The sequence below is a fragment of the Geotrypetes seraphini genome, chromosome 2, assembly GCF_902459505.1.
Source record: "Geotrypetes seraphini chromosome 2, aGeoSer1.1, whole genome shotgun sequence".
Taxonomy (NCBI): domain Eukaryota; kingdom Metazoa; phylum Chordata; class Amphibia; order Gymnophiona; family Dermophiidae; genus Geotrypetes; species Geotrypetes seraphini.
In genome coordinates, this window is record NC_047085.1 from 200111652 (window position 1) to 200133288 (window position 21637).

The 21637-nt window shown below is 44.4% G+C and overlaps 1 protein-coding gene across 8 annotated transcripts in view; it reads left to right on the forward strand.

Moving 5' to 3' along the window:
* The window catches only part of MAK (male germ cell associated kinase), a 148434-nt gene that overhangs the window by 49885 nt on the left and 76912 nt on the right, over positions 1-21637 (forward strand). For all 8 annotated transcript variants that reach the window (XM_033934679.1, XM_033934680.1, XM_033934682.1 and 5 more), the window contains 2 exons: positions 4446-4578; positions 21257-21428. In XM_033934679.1, coding sequence (XP_033790570.1) covers positions 4446-4578; positions 21257-21428 — 305 coding nt within the window. The remainder of the gene's footprint in view (positions 1-4445; positions 4579-21256; positions 21429-21637) is intronic.

Here is a 21637-nt window from a genome sequence, read left to right on the forward strand (position 1 = left end):
ATGACAAATAGAATTTTAAAACTACACTTTGCCTTTACATCATATCTCAAATATTGGGTCAATATTATGCCCAATTTCTTCAAGTACCTCCCAGAACATCGCCTGTCAGAGTTCCAGCATATGCATTCCACTCTAGGTCAACTTCACATGCATATGGTCCAGGCTGCATATGATGCTTTTGAGATATCCTCCAGGGTCACTGCTTTCTCAGTGGTGATGCGCCATCTAGCCTGGCTCTGCACCATTAATATGGACCTGAATCTACAAGATCGTCTGGCCAACATCCCATGCCAGGGCAATGAGTTCTGCCTCTGTCCTCTCTTTTTCCCATAAGGGGGTCATCTCCATCATTTCTATCAAAAATGGGAACTCATTACAGCAGGAAAGGTTACTCTCTTTACTTCCTTCAGATTCCACCAGATCTTCCCCCAAGAGAGTATCCTTCAATCTGTCCCAGACCACCCTTCTTCTTCAGGAAGCTCAAGCTCTGCTTCGTCTCCGTGCCATCGAGGAGGTTCCTCTGGAACAGCAGAGCACGGGGTTTTACTCCCGTTACTTCCTTGTCCTGAAGAAGACGGGGGATCTGCAACATATCCAGGAGCTCAGAGCTCTCAACATATTTCTTGTCAGAGAAAAATTTCAGATGCTGTCTCTAGCATCCTTGTATCCCCTTCTAGATCATAACGATTGGTTATCCAAGAAGATAACCCCAAAGACTTAATTTCACACTGGGGCTATTTGAACAACAACATCCTTGATGAACAGATCCCACTTCGAATCAAAACCAGAACATGCAGACGATCAGACCAATGGTTCGACGAAGAATTACTCCTACTCAAGAGACAATGTAGACGTCTGGAAAGAAAATGGAGAAAAACCAACCAAGATCACACGAAAACCGCCTGGAAAAAATTAACAAACAATACAAACTTCTATTAAAAGAAAAGAGAAAAAAACATTACACCAACCTAATAGGCACGGAAACCCAAGACACCAAAAAACTATTCTAAATATTAAAAGATTTAACTAACACCATGCCCTATCTGACCACTAACAATAACTCCTCCCCTTCAGCCTCCCTCCTAGCTGAACACTTCAAGAATAAAATTACAAACACCAGAGCTACTCTCATTAGTAACCCAACCCACCTACTCGAAGTCACAATACTCCCCACAGAAAATGAATCTTGTGCTGCAGACAGATCTTGGTCCCAATTCCCTAAGATACATTGGACCGAATTCAACAAACTCTACAGTAAGTACAGCCATGCATCATGTGAACTCAACCACTGCCCACCATATCTCCTGTCATCAGCGAGCACTAAGTTCCATACTCCTACACTGGATACAAACCATGCTCACAAATGGCATTTTCCCGAATGACCTCAGCGAAATCATCATCACCCCAATCTTAAAAGACCCAAAAGGACCAACAGACCTCTCATCCAACTACAGACCAATAGCCTCAATACCTCTATATATCAAACTAACAGAAGGATTAGTAGCCAAATTCCTCACCAACTATCTCGAGGACCATAACTTACTCCATCCCACGCAATCCGGCTTCAGAACTAACTTCAGCACAGAGACACTACTAGGCTCCCTTATCGACACAGCAAGACAACACCTCAGCATTGGAAAAAAAAATGCTGCTCATACAGTTGGACCTGACGGCAGCATTTGACCTGGTAGACCATAACATCCTACTGCAAATCTTGGACTCATTAGGCATCTCAGATAAAGTATACTCATGGTTTGAAGGTTTCTTAAAATCCAGAACATACAAAGTAAAATCAGACAAAGAAAAATCCAAACCTTGGTCCAACCCCTGCGGCATTCCACAAGGGTCCCCACTGTCCCCTACTCTCTTCAACCTATATACGGCCTGTCTTGGCGTTTACCTGAACAAACAAGGCCTATCCTCTTATAGCTATGCTGATGACATCACCATCCTCATTCCTTTCGACCAACCAATGCTCTTAATGTCAGACACACTACACAGAACTCTAGCTACAGTTACGACTTGGATGGAAGACCACAAACTGAAACTCAACCCAGACAAAACTAAATTCATCCTCCTAGAAAATAACAAAATCCCAACCATAACCAACTTAGAAATCAACTCTATCAACTACCCTTTGCAAACCACCCTAAAACTTCTAGGTATGACTATTGACAGAGGCTGCACCATGCAACCACAAATTAACAAAACAATACAGAAATCTTTCGCAGTTATGAGAAACCTTAGACAAGTCCGAAAATTCTTCGAAAAAACACAATTTCAGCTCCTAGTACAATCTCTAATCCTAAGTATCCTAGACTATTGCAACATCCTCTACCTCCCCTGCCCTGCAATAATGATTAAACAACTACAGACAATTCAGAATACAGCTCTGAGACTCGTCTATTCTTTGAAAAAACATGATCACATTACTGAGGCATTCATCAATTCTCATTGGCTTCCAATCCAGGAAAGAATACAATTTAAATTCTACTGTATACTATTTAAAACTATAAATGGAGACAGCCCAACCTACCTAAATGACCGCCTCATCCAAACACCTCTACCAGGCATAGAAAAACACAAACCCCATTCACTTACCCCCCCAATCAAAGAAGTAAAACGGAAAAAACTATACAACAGACTACTGGCAACTCAGGCAGCGAAGATAGACAACCAAGTCTCCAACCTATTGACAACAACCCCAGACTACAAGATGTTCAGAAAGGAAATAAAAACTATACTCTTCAAGAAATCCCTTAATAAAGCTTAATACCATGATAAAGCTTAACCCCCCTCTTACCATCTCCTCCCTAACCCCAGATCCTACTTTTCCGTCTCTTGGAAACCTTCGCTGATCTAACGTTGTAACCCTTCTTCCATAACTCTTTTTGTAATCCGCTTTGAACCGAAAGATAATGGCGGAATAGAAATCTGTAATGTAATGTTATGCTCTCTGGATCTCAAAGAGGCGCTTACACGCACATTCCCATTCATCCAGCCTCTCGCTTGGTGCACCCTTCATCACAAGGAGCCTCAATCTGCCTCCTTGTCTTCAGTTCTGGATTACCTGTTACATTTATCTCAATCGGGTCTCAAATCCATTAGAATCCATCTCAGTGAACTTGCTGCTTTCCATCAGCCCTTAGAGGGGAAACCTTTATCTGCTCATCTTATGGTTTCCAGAATTATGAAAGGATTTCTCAATATCAAGCCACCTCTCAAACCGCCTCACATGGCTTGGGATCTCAATGTTGTTCTTGTTCAGTTGATGAAGCCTCCATTTGAACCAATGTCTATGGCTCATCTGAAATATCTCACTTGGATAATAGTGTTTCTTATTGCTTTCACGTCTGCTTGCAGAGTCAGTGAGCTACAATCTTTAGTAGCGGACCCACCTTTCACAGTATTCCATCACGACAAAGTGGTCCTCCGTACTCATCCTAAATTCTTATCAAAAGTTGTTTTAGAATTTCATCTCGATCAATCCATTGTACTTCCAGTGTTTTCAAAACTTCATTCTCATCCTGGAGAAACAGCTCTTCATACTCTGGACTCCAAGCGTGCTTTGGCCTTCTGCTTACAAAGGACTAAGCCACAAAGATCTTCTACTCAACTTTTTGTCTCCTTCGATCCAAATAAGTTGGGACTTCCAGTTTCCAAGAGAACCATCTCGGTTGCTTGCTTCTCTTTCTGCTATGCTCAGGCTTTATTGCATCTAGAGGGTCGAGTCACAGCCTATAGAGTTAGAGCCATGGCGGCATCTGTAGCTTTCCTTAGATCTACTCCTATTGAGGAAATCTGCAAAGCTGCCACTTGGTCCTTGGTTTATACTTTCATCTCTCATTATTGTCTGGATTTTTTTTCCAGACGGGATGGCCACTTTAGCCAGGCAATTTTACAAAATTTATTCTCTTGAATTGCCAACACTCACACTATCCCATTCTGGTTAGCTTGGAGGTCACCTATATATTGAGAATATGGTGCCTGCTTGTCCTGGGATAAAGCACAGTTACTTACCGTAACAGGTGTTATCCAGGGACAGCAGGCAGATATTCTCACAACCTACCCACGTCCTCTGGTTGGCTTCTTAGCTAGCTATCTGAACTGAGGAGATGCTGAGCGGGTGGGAAGGCACTCACGTATGCGCGGTGCGGCAGTCGTGAACTTTCTAAAAGTTCTTCAAGCAAGTCTTCTTGTGAAGCTGTCCGCATCTGGGCTCCGTGAATAACGTCACCCATATGTTGAGAATATCTGCCTGCTGTTCCTGGATAACACGTGTTACAGTAAGTAACTGTGCTTATTCTTTAAATTATAAACTATAGAATGTCTTATTTCTTTATGTATGAAGAAACTCCTTTTTCTTGTATGCTTTTAGTATTAGGTCTAGATCCAACTAGAATATTGTATAAGCATTTACTGTCTTTCTGTAAATACTTGAAAAGGTTTTTTTCATCGGGATATGAAGCCAGAAAATCTACTCTGCATGGGTCCTGAACTTGTAAAAATTGCTGATTTTGGATTAGTCAGAGAACTGAGGTCACAGCCACCCTATACAGATTATGTGTCTACTAGGTGGTAAGTAATTTGTGTAGTAACTTTCAGAAGATTGAAATTTAACTAGTTCTGTAAATACTACATTGTTTGTTTGCCTATGCTTTCAATCTGCCATTTCCTTTTTGTATCTGCTTTTTTGTTTTATACTAACACAGTGTTCTCCCCAGAAATTTTTTCTAGCTGGGTGGCACGACGGGGAAATTTTTTCTAGCTGGGGCGGGACGGGGAAATATGTTGGTGCAAATTTGATGCTATGCAAATTAACCCTCCCTGCTTACAGTGAAGGAGTAGGAGTGGGGAAGAGGGTTGGCCCACGACCTGGAACACTATGAAAGTTACCCCTCCCTGCTCACGGTGAAGGAGTAGGGTAGGGGTGTCCAACCTTTTGGCTTCCCTGGGCCACGTTGGGCAAAAAAAAAAATTTCTGGGGGCTGCACAAACACCAACACTAACACTAGCTGATGAGCAAAACAAAAGGCTGAGCAGGTCCCAAATTTGCAATCACTAATATAGAAGATGTACGTATTTAATAATAAACCTTCATTAAAGGGACACTATGGAGAAGAACCCAAAAAAGCAGTAATTCTTACCCTGGCTGAGTGATCCTCCACGTACACCGCTGACAGTGGGAGCAGCCACAGGCTTCCGCATCCCACTCTGATGAGTAGGGATATGCGTTCCTGGTTCTCCCATTCACTTCTATTACAGCTATGGTGAGCCTCTTCAGAGGTGAGCCTCATCAGAGCGGGGATGCTGAATCAGCTGTCAGCAGCGCACGTGGAGGATCATTTAATCAGGGTAAATATTACTGCTTATTTGGGCCTCCTCCCTGCCCCCCCCCCCCCTTGGTTTTCATGTATGCATGAAAGCATGGGCAGCTTGAGGATATTGCCTTTGGCTGCAAAGCTTGGACATTTTGAGTTGCCAGACTGGAGGAAGATGTCTTCAGTTGGCAGGGCTTGGGAATCTCCACTAGCTCAAGTATTTATAAATTGCACTCAGGCAGGGAGAAACTTTGGTGCCCCTCCACTAATTTTGGGCTCAAGTCCCTCTTCCAAATCAGCTGTATATGACTACGCCACTGAATGCAAAAATAATTGTGATGCACATATCCCAAAGCTAATATATTCCAGTTAATAAATTCATAATAAAACAATTTTTTCTACCTTATTGTCTGGATGCTTTGTTTTTCCATCATCTTGGTCCCAGTTTCTCTTTCTGCTTTTTGTCGATCTTCTACCAATTCTCTTTCCAATGTTTGCTGTCCAATTTTTCTCCTCTCAATACTGTTCCATTCTTTCCTTATGCCTGTCTCCAATGTATTGATTTTTCCCTTTCAGCCTTCTTAACTTTTTCTCTTTATTGCCTCTGTCCACTCAAATCTTGCCTTCTTTCTCACCCTTCTTCTTTATAAATGTTCAGCTACCTCTCAATTCTCCATCTTCTCTCAGTCCCTAGCTCTCCCATTTCCCATCTCACTCCTTTCCCAGCCTCCTGTTTCCTTCTATCTCTCTTCCTCTATCTCCATGGTCCAATATTTTGCTCCCTCTCTTTTCTATTTTCTTCTTCCCTCTCCCTTTGATGCTGAACAATGAAATGGAGGGGGAAAAAAGAGAGATGCTGCATCTCTGCCTTCCATCCACATACCTAACATTTCTCCCTCCCTCCTTCCCATCCCAAGAACAACTTCTCTTCCTTTCTCTTCCCAACTGACCCCATCCCATCTCTCCCCCTGCCTGCCTGCCTGCCTCCCTTCCCCAGGTCCACCATTTCTTCCTTTCTCTTTCCAACAGTTCTCCCTTCAAATATCTCTTTCCTCTTCCTCCACACCAATGCTATAAATTCTGTGCAGGGTATCAGGATTATGCAGGTAAGATGAAACTAGACCATTTCTAGAATGCTTTTGAAGAGTTATCAAATGTATCTACAATTGATCTGGATCTCTAGAGCAGTGTTCCTCAACCTTTTGATACCTATGGAACGGCGGAAATAAAATAATTATTTGGGCACTGGCACCAGTCCACGGACCGGCAGTTGAAGAATACTTGGATAAGTCATGCCCATCTCCATTCAATCTCTGCCCCAAACCCCGCCCCCATAATAGTACTAATTGTAGCACCATTTGTTCCATTCATTTTTCATATAAACACACAATATAATTGTATTAAAAGCGCATAATGCTTAACCACAAAATTAAAATACACAAAGCACACCGTATGCTTTTTAACATTCATTCCTACCATAAAACAGATAACCCCATGCAAATGCAGGACCAAAAATTAAAAGTACTAATATTTACAAACCCTAAGGTGCAAGGCTCTGCAAGCAGTACAACCTCAGAGGAAAAGAAACAAATGCATTTCTTCCTGAACAGACAAATCAATCACTAAATTAAAAAAAATAAAAGCATTTCCCCTACCGTTGTTGTCTCTCTCCTTCCATGTGCCTTGCCTTCTGGCCTGTCCCCCAGTGTTATCTTTGGGCCGGTCTACTTTGCGATCAATGCAGCATCTTCGGGCCCGCTCCCTGAGTGCTGCACTGCACAAAGCTGTGGGCAGCAGCTCCTCGCATGCGTCCCACGCCTCATCTGGAAGCCTTCCCTCTGACGTTGCAATGTCAGAGAGAAGGCTTCTGGTTCAAGCGCAGGCCGTGTGGAGAAGCCTTTTCCCATGGTTTTGTGTACTGCAGCACTCAGGAAGCTGGCCTGAAGACGCCGCGTTGATCGCACCGTGGACTGGCGGCTGAAGAACGCTGTCTAGGGCCCGATGGACGTGCCGGCCCTGTGAACCAGCAGAAAATTTCTATGGACTGGCGGTTGAAGAACTCTGCTCTAGAGCATCTGGTTTTGGGCATTTCAACCAGCTGTGTGCAGTGAACTTTTATCCCTCTACATGAGGAACTATTCTCTGGGAATAATTTTTAGTCTTCTTCCTTTTGGATAGAGTGATTGTCATTCAAACAGTCATAGCTGCCAGTGCAGAAATTAGAAATAAATTTAAAGAAATGGGTCAAATTATTTTGGTCTGTTCCCATTTTGTACTGTATATGAAGATTTCAATCCCTTATACAAAGTTCTGAGTTTATTCAAGTCTACATATATGAAATACCCCAAAATACTCACCAATTTCACCAATTAATAATTCAGAAACTCCAGTCAGAGTCTCAGGACTCCTACAGCCACTTTGGTTCTTGGGGACACACTTTTTTTTTTGCAAGCCGCGCACCAATCCTCTTCCCTGTCCTTACTCCAGGGGTGTCCAAGCCGTGCACCAATCCTCTTCCCTGTCCTTACTCCAGGGAACACTTCTGACACAGCCACAGATCGCGCGCGAGGAGCCGATGCCACCCACAGTCGACTGCAGAAGGGAGCCGGCCAGAAAACTACCCGCCGGAGGAAGAGAGAAGCTGGGCTGCACAAAACTTATTGTCGAGCCGCGGGTTGGACACCCCTGGAGCAAGGACAGGGAAGAGGATTGGAGCACGGCTTTGATGCTGGTGGTGCAGTTGCAAGATGACAGCCGGGCGCTCACCTAAATTAGCTGGGCGCAGCGCCCGGCTAAAACACGCTAGGGAGAACACTGGAACATTTTATTTCTTATTTTTCAATAACCTTTTAAGAATTAAAAAGTTTAGAATGTACACTCAAAGTGGCATTCTTTTTTTTTTTTTAAATATCATATTTATTGAGATAAGGAACACTCGGACAACAGCTGCTGCCCGCATCGCAACAATACAGGTGCACAGATATACAAACCAAACAGCGTGCAACAGTATACAGAATACATTGCCAGAACAATACAGAAAGCAATATTATGCACAGTAATAGAAGTAACAGCGCACAACCTCGATGGGCGCAAAGAAGTAACATGAAAGGGAAGCAGCACGCAGCCCAGCATCCCCCATCTACATTTTCTATTAGAGAATCAACCAGAATCCCCAAACGATTCAATCCACACCACAATCACTCCAGCACAGTCACACCATTCGAACCTCAGGCAAACCGCACGCAACTCAATCACACAGGCATACTCATACACTCAATAAGAAGAAGAGGGGTAAAGTGGAATAAAGGCAGTAAACCACAACAATCTATGCACAATCCTCCCTAAGCGGTTAGTCAGCTTGATCTAAAGTCCTTTGCCAAAGTGAGCAATAAATTTTCCAATGTGGCTGGGGTCGAGAGGTGTAGGTGTCCAATTCAAAACGCGCCTGCTGTCGCATCCGAGATGTCCACAGAGTATAGGACGGTACTTCTTCTACAGTCCAATATTTCAAAATGAGTTGTTTACCCACAAGTATCGCATGAAGGAGAAACTTCTGGGAGGGAAGATCCATGCCCTGATGACTGAGTTCAGTAACATCTCCCAATAACAGTGCAGAGGGGTTCCAGGGTACTGAACACTGTAGGAGAGCAGCCAAACAGGTCTTCACAGACTCCCAGAAGAGCAGCTTAGTGCAGTTAAAGAACGTGTGAATATAGTTACCCCTATGAGATTTACATTTAATACAGAGATCATCAGGCCACAGACCCATAGTATAGCCCCGGGCTCGAGTGATATATGATCGATGTAAAATTTTGAATTGCGTCTCTTGTAGACCCGCAACCTTCACATTGAGGTAGAGCGCCCGGAAGAGGAGCTCGAGATCATGGATGGATACAGACATCCCAAGCTCGCCATACCACTCGCCCCCCAGAATGCGAAGGCATCCCTCTCCAAAACTGTCCCTCCCCACTCTATACCAGGTAGAAATTTTGTTGGACGCAGCAAGCATGGAGAGGAAAACCAGATCCAAAGGGCCATAGCTCCAGCGGTTTCCCATGGGCTCGCACCAAAGAGTGATAGTAGTGATGAATTTGTAGAAAAGTGTAGAGGTGCGCTGGGGGCAGGTGCCACGACGTCCTCATCTGAGCAAAGGAAGGGAATTCCCCTCCCCCCAAAGCTAACACGTCACCCAACGTTGTGTCACGTACAGTACGATCTCGTAACCCCGCCATGCCCCCCACTCCAGAAGCAAAGTTAGGGTTGTGAAGGAGAGAAAGAAACGGGGATACAGTATGTAAACGGTCCTGTAAAACACGCCACCATCGCCAAGCCCGACGGAAAGGAAGAAGAAAAGGCAGAACAGAAGGGCGTGGCCCCGCGCTCCCTCCGCCCGCCCCATGAAGAAAGGAAGAAAAAGACCAGGGCGAGCAACAGTCCTCAAGCAGTGCCGCAGGAGAGTACCGTCGTGAGGATACCAGTTGTTCGTGAATCCAGCGGAGAAGCGCCGCCACATTATAGACCCGCAGATCGGGCAACCCCAAGCCCCCTTTGTCGTGACTTTGGGACAATTTAAGTGCATTAATTCGGGCCCTCTTCCCCCGCCATACGAAAGAGCAAATGATGGTCTGGTAGGAGCGCTCATCCGAACGCGAAATCCACACCGGTATGGTTTGCAATGGATAGAGTAATTTCGGAAATAACACCATTTTGACCAGTGCCACACGTCCCAATAGCAAGAGAGGTAGCGCGAGCCATTTATTACAGAGTGTTTTTATACGTCCGATGGCTGCCGTAATATTGGCCTCATACATTTTGCGGGGGTCTCTATAAAGCATGATACCTAGATACTTCAACTTTCCCGGGGCAATACCCACGCCCAAGTCCCTACACCAAGACTCCGTCGTCGCGCCTCCCAACATTAGAGCCTCCGTCTTATCAAAATTAATTTTTAATCCAGAGAAAACGCCATAAGCGCGGATGAGGGACATCAAGGCGGGCATAGACCGATCTGCATGATTAGCATAAAGAAGCATATCGTCAGCGAACATGCTTATGCGAAATTCATTACTGCCTACTCGGAGGCCCTCTAACTGTTCGTCTTGACGAATGCGCACAGCCAGGGGTTCGAGAGAGAGAAGGAAGAGGAGAGGTGACAAGGGACAACCCTGTCGCGTGCCCTGACCCAAGGGGAAGGGGTCAGAAACTCCACCATTCACTAAGAGTTGAGATCGAGGATGATGGTACAGATTATGCACCCAGGCTATGAAGTCACCCTGAATCCCGAAACGTTCAAGTGTCCGAAATAGGTGGGGCCAGGAGACCATGTCAAACGCCTTTTTGACGTCTAGGCTTGTGATGAGCGCACGATCGTGAATTTCATGAGGAGACTGTAGCACGGATAAGACCCTCAAAAGGTTCATAGATGCATGCCTGCCCGGCACAAACCCCACCTGATCTTCGTGAATGAGAGACGGCAAAAATTTGTTAAGTCGCGCCACTAGAATACTAGCCAAAAGTTTTACATCTTGGTTGAGAAGGGAGATAGGGCGGTAAGACCCGAGAGCGTCAAGCGGACGCCCAGGTTTGGGTAGAATGATGACATGTGCCCTATTATGGGAATCGCCCGGGGGAGTAGAGTGACGGAGCCCCATAAATTATTGTTGTAGCGGGAGTAAAGCGGAAGCGTCCAATAGCTTGTAGAACTCCCGGGCCAAGGCCATCGGGGCCCGGCGACTTCGCGAGTTTAAGTTTTTTGATGGCTGCCTGCAGTTCCTCTCCCGCAATAGAGCCATTAAGCTCGAGACATTGCGCGTCAGACAGAGTAGGAAGGCAAAGACCCTGAAAAAACTTTTCGCTAGCGTCCGCATCATAAGGTTGTGCTGCATAAAGGTCGGAATAGAACTGCACAAATTGCTGCGTAATGGCCTGATGGGTGACATGTGTTACTCCCTGTTTGTCCTTAATGGATGTGATGGTATGTCTAGCCTTGTGCGGGCGTATCAGATTGGCCAGCAACCTCCCCGTTTTGTCACCCCATCGGTGAAGTTTGTATTTATAACAATATATATTACGCCTAGCTCTTTGCTCTAAAAGAATATTAATTTGTGCCCTAAGATTGCTCATGGCCTGTCTAGAAGCTGCGTCGAGACGGGAAATGTGAAGGGACCTGTAAGCAGCTAGATCCCGCGACAAAGCCAGAAGTTCCCCATCTCGACGCTTGTTCAGGGTCGCCGAGTAAGCCAGGATATGCCCCCGCATGACCGCTTTAGCAGCCTCCCAGAACACGACCGGGCCCACATCCTCCTCTGAATTAGTCTGAAGAAACTCATCCCATCTTTTCTGGAAAAATTCTCGAAACGCCGCATCCTTGAACAGGAAAGGGGACATTCGCCACACACGACCCGCCGTCTGGGAACCAAATTGTAAGGCAAGGCCCAGAAGAGCATGGTCAGAGACCAGAGGCGTAGAAATGTGAGCATCCGTCAAGTACGGAAAGAAGGAAGCAGAGATGAGAAGATAATCAATGCGAGAATAAGTTGAGTGAGGGTGAGAGTAGAAAGAAAAATCCAGATCATCAGGATGCATGGTGCGCCAGGAGTCCAGTAACCCCAATTCTTTCAAAAGAAAATTTACCCCTTTGCGGAGGTGGCCCCTTGGTACCGGCTTAGCTGGCCTATGATCCCACTGAGGGTTAGCTACAAAATTGAAATCACCTCCCAGTATGATCGGTTGAGGCAATAGGGGCGCCAAGTGACCCACCAAGGACGTAAAAAAAGCATGGGTGTAGACGTTAGGGGCATAGACATTACACAATACTAAGGGTTTACCCCAAAGTTCCCCCACCAGGATAAGGTACCTCCCATTGGGGTCAGCAATTTGACTATGAATGTGGAAGGGAATATTCTTGTGAATAAGGATAGCCACCCCACATTTCCTAGATGTAAACGAAGCAGAGCATACCTGACCCACCCACCCCTTACGCAATTTATCATGTTCCAAAGAAGTCAGGTGCGTCTCCTGCAGAAATGCTATGTCCGTGTGTTCGCGTTTAAGATAAGCTAGGATTTTCGTGCGTTTGATTGGGGAATGTATCCCAGCCACATTTAAGGATTTAAAAAGCAATTGCACCATTTACAATACCAGGGCAGATAGTAGAAACATAATTGAAAACCAGAACAAGAGAGATAGAGGCCGTCCCAGCCATTGCCTCCATTCTCTCAAAATATACAGTGATACATTGCCCAAATACCGCATAGAATCCTTCAAGGGAAGAACCCATACATACATCCACACACACCACAGATATACATCCCACACAAACCCCAGCTATACTTCCATACATACCCCATACACTCTCCCCCATCCCACCCTCCCAGATCCCACCCGTTCCCTATACCCAGCACAGATAACCATGCTAGCCCAAAGAACAAGGAATAAACAATCGAACAACTCCGGGCCAAGCCCCCACAAGACAATGCAAAACAAAAAACAGATGAAAGTGCACTGAAAACAAGTCCCATACTGCGGTGTAGTGCCGGGTCAGTGGTAAAGACAGCGGCACCTCGTTGGTATCTCAGCGGTCCAAGCAGTAGGTAGGTCACCCCATGTCCAAAGAACTAAAGTTCTAATTGAAGGGGTGGAAGGTGCTGGGGGTGCTTACGTTATCGGCAGCCCAGCCGCAAGCAGATCCATAGGGCACCCTCGGCAAGACAACCAGCACTAACTTAGGGCTCAATGCCACGCCGGTCAGAGGTAGAAGAGACAAAGAGGTCTCGGCATCAGAATCCGTGCCATGACTCCCCTGGGCCTCTCGAGGAAAAGGCTCAACGAGGCCACCAACTCCAAGTCATGGAACAACTGTAGAGCACAACAGCCCCACGAGTAATGGTATTCCCGCCATACCTCTGCCGGTCTGTCAGTCTGTCAGCAACGAAATCAGCAAAGTCCCCCAGCCGTGGGTAAAGCACCGAAGCCACGGGCGCCCACAGCAGTCAGGGGACGAGCACTCAGGCCAGGCCCGGGTCCTCGCGCACGAGCACCGGCAGATCCTGGATGAAGCGCTCCAGCTCACGTGGTGTCTCGAAATAGTGGATCTTGTTGTTGAAGGAAACACGAGCTCTGGCAGGATACAGCAAAGACACTCTGATATTACGCCGATAAAGGGCATTGCAGTGGGGCGCCATAGCCCTGCGTCTGGAGGACACCTGGGGGGAGAAGTCCTGGAATACTAAGATTTTCTGCCCCTCATAGTCAAAGCCAGGTCCTCGCCGAAAACGAGCAAGGACACGCTCTTTCACAGCGAAGTTTAAGAAGCGGTCAAGGACTGGCCGGGGTCGCTGTTCGCCCTCTCTCCTGCTTCCCACGCGGTGAGCACGCTCTATCAGCACCCGGTTCCCGGGCTCGCCGGGCTCCAGCATGCCTCGGAGCCACGTCTCCAGGCAGGCCCGCAGGTCAACATCCCGGATCGAACCAGGCAGTCCGATAAACCTTAAATTATTTCTCCGGCTCCTGTTCTCGTGGTCATCCAGGCGATCCAAGCAAGTGGTCTTGGCAGTCTCCAGGACCCGCAGACGCTCCTCAAAATTAGCGGTGCGATCTTCTTGTTGAGCCACCCAATCCTCCACTCTCTGCAGCCTGCCCGCGTGGGTCTCTAGCGGTCTCCCGGAAGTCCTCCATGAATGTCTGGATCTTAGCAAGTTTGTCCTCCATTACCAGGGTGAGAGATTTTGTGAGCTCTTGAATAGCCGCTTCCTGTATGGTGAACATGGGCACCTCGTGGCCCTCCGCCATCTTTTGATCAGGGAGCTTCACCTTCCCTCAGGTGTCCCGCTGCGATTTCGCTGTCATACCGGGCACAGTGACCGCCGAAAAGGTGCTCCGCTCGTGTCAAACAAGTTCGGGTAATCTGCAGTAGAAAAAGCAAGCGGGCCCGATCGGGGAGAAGTGCTTAAAAACGGAAGTTAGAGCTGCATGGCCCGGAGCTGTGCAGAGGCACGTCCAGTCAGTTACATGGCATCACGTGACCCCCCCCAAAGTGGCATTCTAAAAAAGATATAATGTATGACTGAAGGTTTCACTTTTAGTTCTTTGGGCTTTGAATATAATTCACTGGCTTCTCTGCAAAAACTAGGTTACACATGGATAGACACTGCCTCTGCATTAGGCATTTTTTTAAAACTTAATAAAGAATGCTTGACAATGTGCACATTTTATAATATCCACACGTTTGATTTTAGACTGATTTTCTGTAGAGAAACAAACTTTGTATAACTGCCTGTGCTTGTGAATATCTAAAAAGAATCTTCTCTAAAAAGGTTTAAAGCAGCGGTTAAATCTTGGTTATTTAACCAAGCATTTATAGACTAAGCACCTTGAGGGGTATAATAAAAAAAACAAACGTCTAAGTCCCCTTTTGGCCTAAGGCCCTAAACGTTGAAAGTAGAAGCAGGGACAATGTCCTATTCAGGCGGCTGCTACTTTACCTGGATACAGGTTCAGGAGAAGTTCTACAGGATGAAAATTCCTCTCTTAAGCTGTAAGAGAAGAGTTTCTTGTCCTGATGTGTAAAAATTGGACACAAAACCCTACAGACTTTAAACAAAATCTTCAAGATTTATTATAATAAAGGCAAAGTAAATATCAAATTATAAAGTAATTATGTGTTCAATTGGAAGAGATATGAAGCTCGGATTACTTCACTCCAACTCTCTGTCTCATGCCTGCCAACCAGTGTTTGACCCATCTGTGTACGTCCCCTTCTACCCCGTGGTTCCACAGCTTCCCAAGGTACCCCATGAGCGGCTACTTAGGAAGCTGTGGAACTATGGGGTGGAAGGGGACGTACACAGGTGGGTCAAACACTGGTTGGCAGGCAGGAGACAGAGGATTGGAGTGAAGGGTCACTACTCGGGCTGGAGGAAAGTCACGAGCGGAGTTCCGCAGGGGTCTGTACTTGGACCGCTGCTGTTCAATGTATTTATTAATGACCTGGAAACGGGGACGAAATGTGAAGTTATAAAATTTGCGGATGACACTAAATCTGTAGAAGGGTTAGAACTACGGAAGAGTGTGAGGACCTACAAAGGGACCTAAACAAATTGGAGGAGTGGGCGAATAAATGGCAGATGAAATTCAATGTAGGGAAATGCAAGGTCATGCATATAGGGAGAAAGAACCCGATGTTCAGCTACCAAATGGGGGGATTAGTATTAGAGGGAAGTAACCTTGAAAGAGATTTTGGGTGTACTGGTGGATACAACAATGAAGTCAACGGCGCAATGCGCAGCAGCCGCAAAGAAGGCAAACAGAATGTTGGGTATTATTAAAAATGGTATTACGACCAGAACAAAAGAAGTCATCCTGCCCGTTGTATCGGGCAATGGTGCGCCCGCACCTGGAGTACTGTGTTTCAGTATTGGTCACCGTACCTTAAGAAGGATATGGCAATACTTGAGAGGGTCCAGAGGAGAGCGACACGAATGATTAAGGGCATGGAAAACCTTTCATACACTGAAAGATTGGAGAGGCTGGAACTCTTCTCCCTGGAAAAGCAGAGACTCAGAGGAGACATGATAGAGACCTACAAGATCATGAAGGGCATAGAGAAAGTAGAGAGAGATAGATTCTTCAAATTTTCAAAACATAAAAGAACAAGAGGGCATTCGGAAAATTGGAAGGGGATAGATTCAAAACAAATGCTAGGAAGTTTTTCTTTACTCAGCGGGTGGTGGACACCTGGAATGCGCTTCCAGAGGACGTAATAGGGTAGAGTACGGTACTGGGGTTTAAGAAAGGATTGGACAATTTCCTGTTGGAAAAGGGGATAGAGGGGTATAGATAGAGGATTACTGCACAGGTCCTGGACCTGTTGGGCCGCCGCGTGAGCGGACTGCTGGGCACGATGGACCTCGGGTCTGACCCAGCAGAGGCATTGCTTATGTTCTTATGTACTTCTCCTATTCAAATCTCTTCAACAGAATCTAGTCAAAACTATACATTTTATCCTTTCTCTGACATTAACATAGAATAGTTTGACGTGTAAGCTTCCTAAACACGTATATCCTGAGGAGCCTAGTTCATTTACAAAAACGTAATTTTCCCCAAATAATTATCCAAATTAACCCTTGATAGTCTGAACTAAAGATAAATTTCCAATATAAAAGATAGACCAGTAATTGCTCATCACATCCAATAGATGTCAGTGTTACTCCTTTTCTCCATATAACAACTGACATTTGTAACCATAAAGAAAGGTTCTACTTCCTGGGTTATAAGACAGACTTCCTAACATTTGTGTACACTCCTAATTAACTTTTGTGTTCGTTATCGATAAGAAACAGTGGCTTTCACAAGGCATTCACATAATTATGTGTAAGTCTATATATAAAGATAGTTTTCCTGTTTCCTCCAAAATCTTTATCTTTCTCTTCCCTGATTATTTAAACAATGGTATATGGATTTATTATGTCTTAGAAGTCACAAGTCAAACTTTTGAACTTACTTAGCATTAGCTAAAATATAGCATCAGCAATTTAAACTTTTCAATCTTTAATTACAATTGCCTCAGACTATGTCACTATATACCCTTTTCCTATCGTGTGTCCCAGATGACGGGACATTCCAAAAATGTCATTGTCATCGTATGTCCCATACTAATAAAGAGCCAGGAACACAAAATATTTGAATTTACAGACTTATGACTTATTTACATTATGCTTACAATAGCCGTAAATGATAACAGTGAATAATACAAAACTTTGCTAAAATAATTACGATTGGAACCAGCGTAACATAAAATGTATTGCGATAGGAAAAGGTTAATAGACACCTTATTTTAATTCATTCTTAACCTCAATTTTCTGTGACACCTTATCCATAGCACCTGTAAGTTTCAGAAATTCCTCAACAGTCCATTATCAAAAAAACCATCCAAAAGGAGGCTTTTTTTGATAATGGCCTGCCTCTACGTTCAGCTGTTTAAACGCCCAGATTATCACGACGTCTAAACTTACACCATATAATCAACCTAAAAAAAGCCTAAGTCCCAAACGCCCAAAACAAGGGCTTTTAGGCGAAGGAGGGGCCAGTCCTTCACCTAAAAGCTGGATTTTGTAACTGGTGTCTGTCAAAAGAACACCGGTTACAGAATCCCCCCCACCCCAGCCACGATCGGGCCAGGAGGGAACCCAAGCCCTCCTGCCCCGGGTGACTGCCGACACCCCCCACCCCGACAACGATCGAGCCAGGAGGGAGGCCAAGCCCTTCTGGCCCTGCGACTGTTGACACCCCCACCCCAACAGCGATCAGGGGATCAATCACTCATGCAAAAACAGCTGAAAAACAGAAATAACAAATAGCTACTACTTAGATCTCATTCAAGTTTCAAGTTTTATTAAATTTTGTATTGTACGCAATGTCAAATGCTTCAATGTGTATAACATTTAAAAAAATGGGGGGCAAAACAAAACTCTTTTATACAATTACTTTCAAATTCTATACATTCTAATACATGACTGGTACGGAAGGTGAAGGGGGTGAACTACAATCTTTAAAGAAAGAAAGGAAACATTTAGGGGGGAATACATATGGTGGGTAACACACACACAAAAAAGATAAATTTATAATCTACGCATAAATCTGATGAAGACATAAAAACAAAGTAATATTGGGCCCCAAAAACATCTTAACGCACTGTCTGAATGAAATACCGCTTTGATTACCGCTTTAATTAAAGCCACAAGACTATTAAGAAATGCCATACTGTCATTATCCATTCAGACCAACACATTGCTCATCAAAACATTTCCTTTGGATTTTCTTTTTACGATTTTAAACTTCCTTAATGACGCTGCAACAAACAGTCTGCAATCTTTTCTCACTATGATGTCATGAACCCAAACACCAATCAGAATGTCTAAGCAATATTGGCCATCAAATAGCAGTGAAAAAACCAGTGTGAAAAGGCAAACATATTCCAAACATCAACTTACTAATATGCGGGACTAAATCTTTTCAAAAAATGCATATAAGAGACCCATATTGCATCTCAAACCCCTTTTTTTGGACCGGGGAGGGAATGATTGAGTTATTAACAAATCCTGCTAAAAAGATGCTCCTTACACTATACTATTCACATCTTTACATTCATTCACAAGACCCTTTATATCGAAATGTGGAAATCCTATACCTCTCTTATGACATTTCCTGTTTAAACAAATTGTAGGTGGGCTTTTAAAAAGCCCATTAGTACTACCAAACAAAACAAAATAGCCCCATGGTCCATCACCTTTACTTTCACTTTCACCTTCACCGCTTGGAGCGTTTGCCACTACACGAGACTCAGCGCATTCAGTGAGTTGTTTTACAAATGTCCCCTGAGGAAGGTGTTTAGATTACGCCAAAACTAGCATCCTTGTTGGGACTACATTTATGAATAAAGATCTCCTCATTGGTTGAATTGACGTCCCCCTTGCCTTTTCTTTGGACTGTCTATATCTCGAGGTGAGGTGTCATTCTTCTTCATTGTGTCTACCATCACCTCTACTGTCATACATAAGTAAACACAACTCACACATCAAAGTCCCTATTTAAACCTAATGGTGTTAAACAATCCAAATAAAAAATCCAGTGGCACTCTTTCTTCAATAATGTTGCATTAATGCCCCCCCAGGTGAAGACCAAACCACTTGCAAGACCACAAATTTCAAATCTGAGAAAACATGATATGCAGTGAGGCAGTGTGCCACCAAGGGGGCATCAACATCCTGTTGACGTAGGCGAGAACAATGTTCAATCAACCTCAACTTCAAAACTCTCACTGTCTCGCCCACATACACAAGGGCACCAAGTGGCGTATTCCACTTGAAACGTCATACAGATAGAGTGATGTTTCAATGTTATCGTTCGAGCATTCAATTGGACTACCTGACCAGAAAATGAACACTCACATAGACTGTATTGTCCACATGGAAAATGTCCATGTGGATAAGTTTATACCACCATGGTTACTGAGTTTTTGATATGGGTAGGATGTTGTTCTGAAGCCTGGTTTGGTGGCATCTTAGTGGTAGTTTCACTACCAGCAGGGCCTCTCAAGGAGGACAGGTTTCAATGGAGATGTCAGACTAATGGTGTATCACCTATCTGGGCAGCAGTAGATGGGCAGTGATGGAGGCAAAGGATTTGCGTTTGATGTGACAACGGCAAAAATATTGAATTTATACTGCGCAAAAGAAAGGGCCTGGCAATCTACTTCTGTATTCTGCCACGAAAACTTCATCAAGTCGCTAGGACTTGAACATGAGTCGATGGCACCTAACATAGCATGATTTGGAGGCCACAAATTAAATAATAATAATAACAGTTTATATACCGCAGGACCGTGAAGTTCTTTGCGGTTTACAATGATTAAAAATGCTACAAATTGAGTAGAACTGGCAGGTTAAAACTAGTGAATAGCGGTGCTTGCTTCGGCAGCACATATACTAAAACTATTGAATAGCGGCTCTAGAGATCAGTTATTGTGGGAAAGATTGTACAAATCAACTGCCTAAGTACTTCAGGAACAGATATTTTTAGGTGTCTTCTAAATTTCCCATAAGTATTAGCAAGTATAAGTAATTGTTCCAGATCTTTACCCCACAATGCTGCTTGATATGAGAGAAGATGGAGGCGTTAGGGTGTGTGTCAGGTTAATATATCAGCCAGCTCAGACCTAGGAAAGTTAGCTGACCATGGATAGCCAGTGGTAAATGTTTGTCATTGGTGTGCTGTATCTGGGTTTCTTTCAGTGTTTTTCTCCTTTTCTTTATTATTGTAGTTGCATTCCCTTCCATTTTCATATTGAATGATTAATTTATTAATTTATTTTTCAGCTGTATATGCTTCCTACAAAATGTATTAAATTGTATATTCTGCTGGAATCCTTAAGTGACATGATTGAACAAGGTTACTAGGACAGTTTATACATATAGTCAGGACACATTTTCCATATGGACAAAGAATGAAGTTTATTTTCTTTGTCAGTCTGAGCCTGTTGCTCCACAGGTTCAGGAACCAGTTAACGTTTGTAAGGAACAAAATAAAACGTCATATTGCATTGTAACAATTGTCTTCCTTTTTTCCTAGGTGCCCCATCCCAAACCCATGGGCTAATCACAGCTCTTCCCCACTTGGTCTATTTCTATCCAGACAGGGAATAAAAACCCAAACTGCAATTTATTAGTGGCTTACCTCAGCCAGGTTTTATATGAAAACAGGTTCTAACCTCTAGTCAGAGTAGGGCAACCATATTTTTCATTGTAAAATCCTGGATGCATGGCCACATCCCATTCTGCCTGCAGCCCTGCCTTGTTCCGCCTCAGCCCTGCCCATTCTGCCTCCAGCCCCACCCCATCCCGCCTCTAGCCCTGCTAGAATACGCCCCAGCCATGCCCCTGGAAAGCTTCATCTTTTCATTCCTGACCTCAGGGTTGCATCCAAGAGCCTCTGACCATGCGCAGATGCATGTGGCATCATTGCATGCTCAGAGGCCCTCCAGACATGGCCGGAGCTTTCCAAATCCCAGACAAATTGCTGGGTTTTGGAAAGTCTGCCAGGCATCCGGACAATCCTCTAAAATAGTACATGTCTGGGTTTCTACCTTCCTCAGGGCTCTGCCAAACCTCTGTACTCTAGCCCTGCCTTTTATGTTCCTTAGAACTTACTTCCTGGTTTCCTTCCCCTTTATGGAAGAGGCATATTTTCTAGTATTGATGTGACCATGTGGGGAACTGTCCAGCAGGGGAAGTGGCAGGGTTCTATGGACTCCCTCACATCTTATTTACAGAATTTTAAAAAATACGGTTGTCCATATTCTACAGTATATCTCCCTCAAGAAAATGTGTATTAATAAAAGGAAGCAAGATATTGATTATGGTCAAATTATTTTTCTCTAGGTATCGAGCACCTGAAGTATTGCTGAGATCCTCCAGCTATAGTTCTCCTATTGATATCTGGGCAGTTGGCAGCATAATGGCAGAGCTGTATACACTAAGACCTCTCTTCCCAGGAACAAGTGAAGTAGATGAAATATTCAAAATCTGTCAAGTTTTGGGGACTCCAAAAAAGGTGAGAAATATTTTTCCACATTAGAATCATGGTTATATGCTGGAATTTAATAACAACATTTCAGTACTCTCAAGGAAAGTTCTCTGCACAATGCATCTTGAATATCTAATAAATCTTTGGCCAAATTCTCTCAAATCAAAACTTTGAACTGCTATATGCAGTTCAGATACAGCCACTAGAACAATTTTGATAAGAACACAAGATATGCT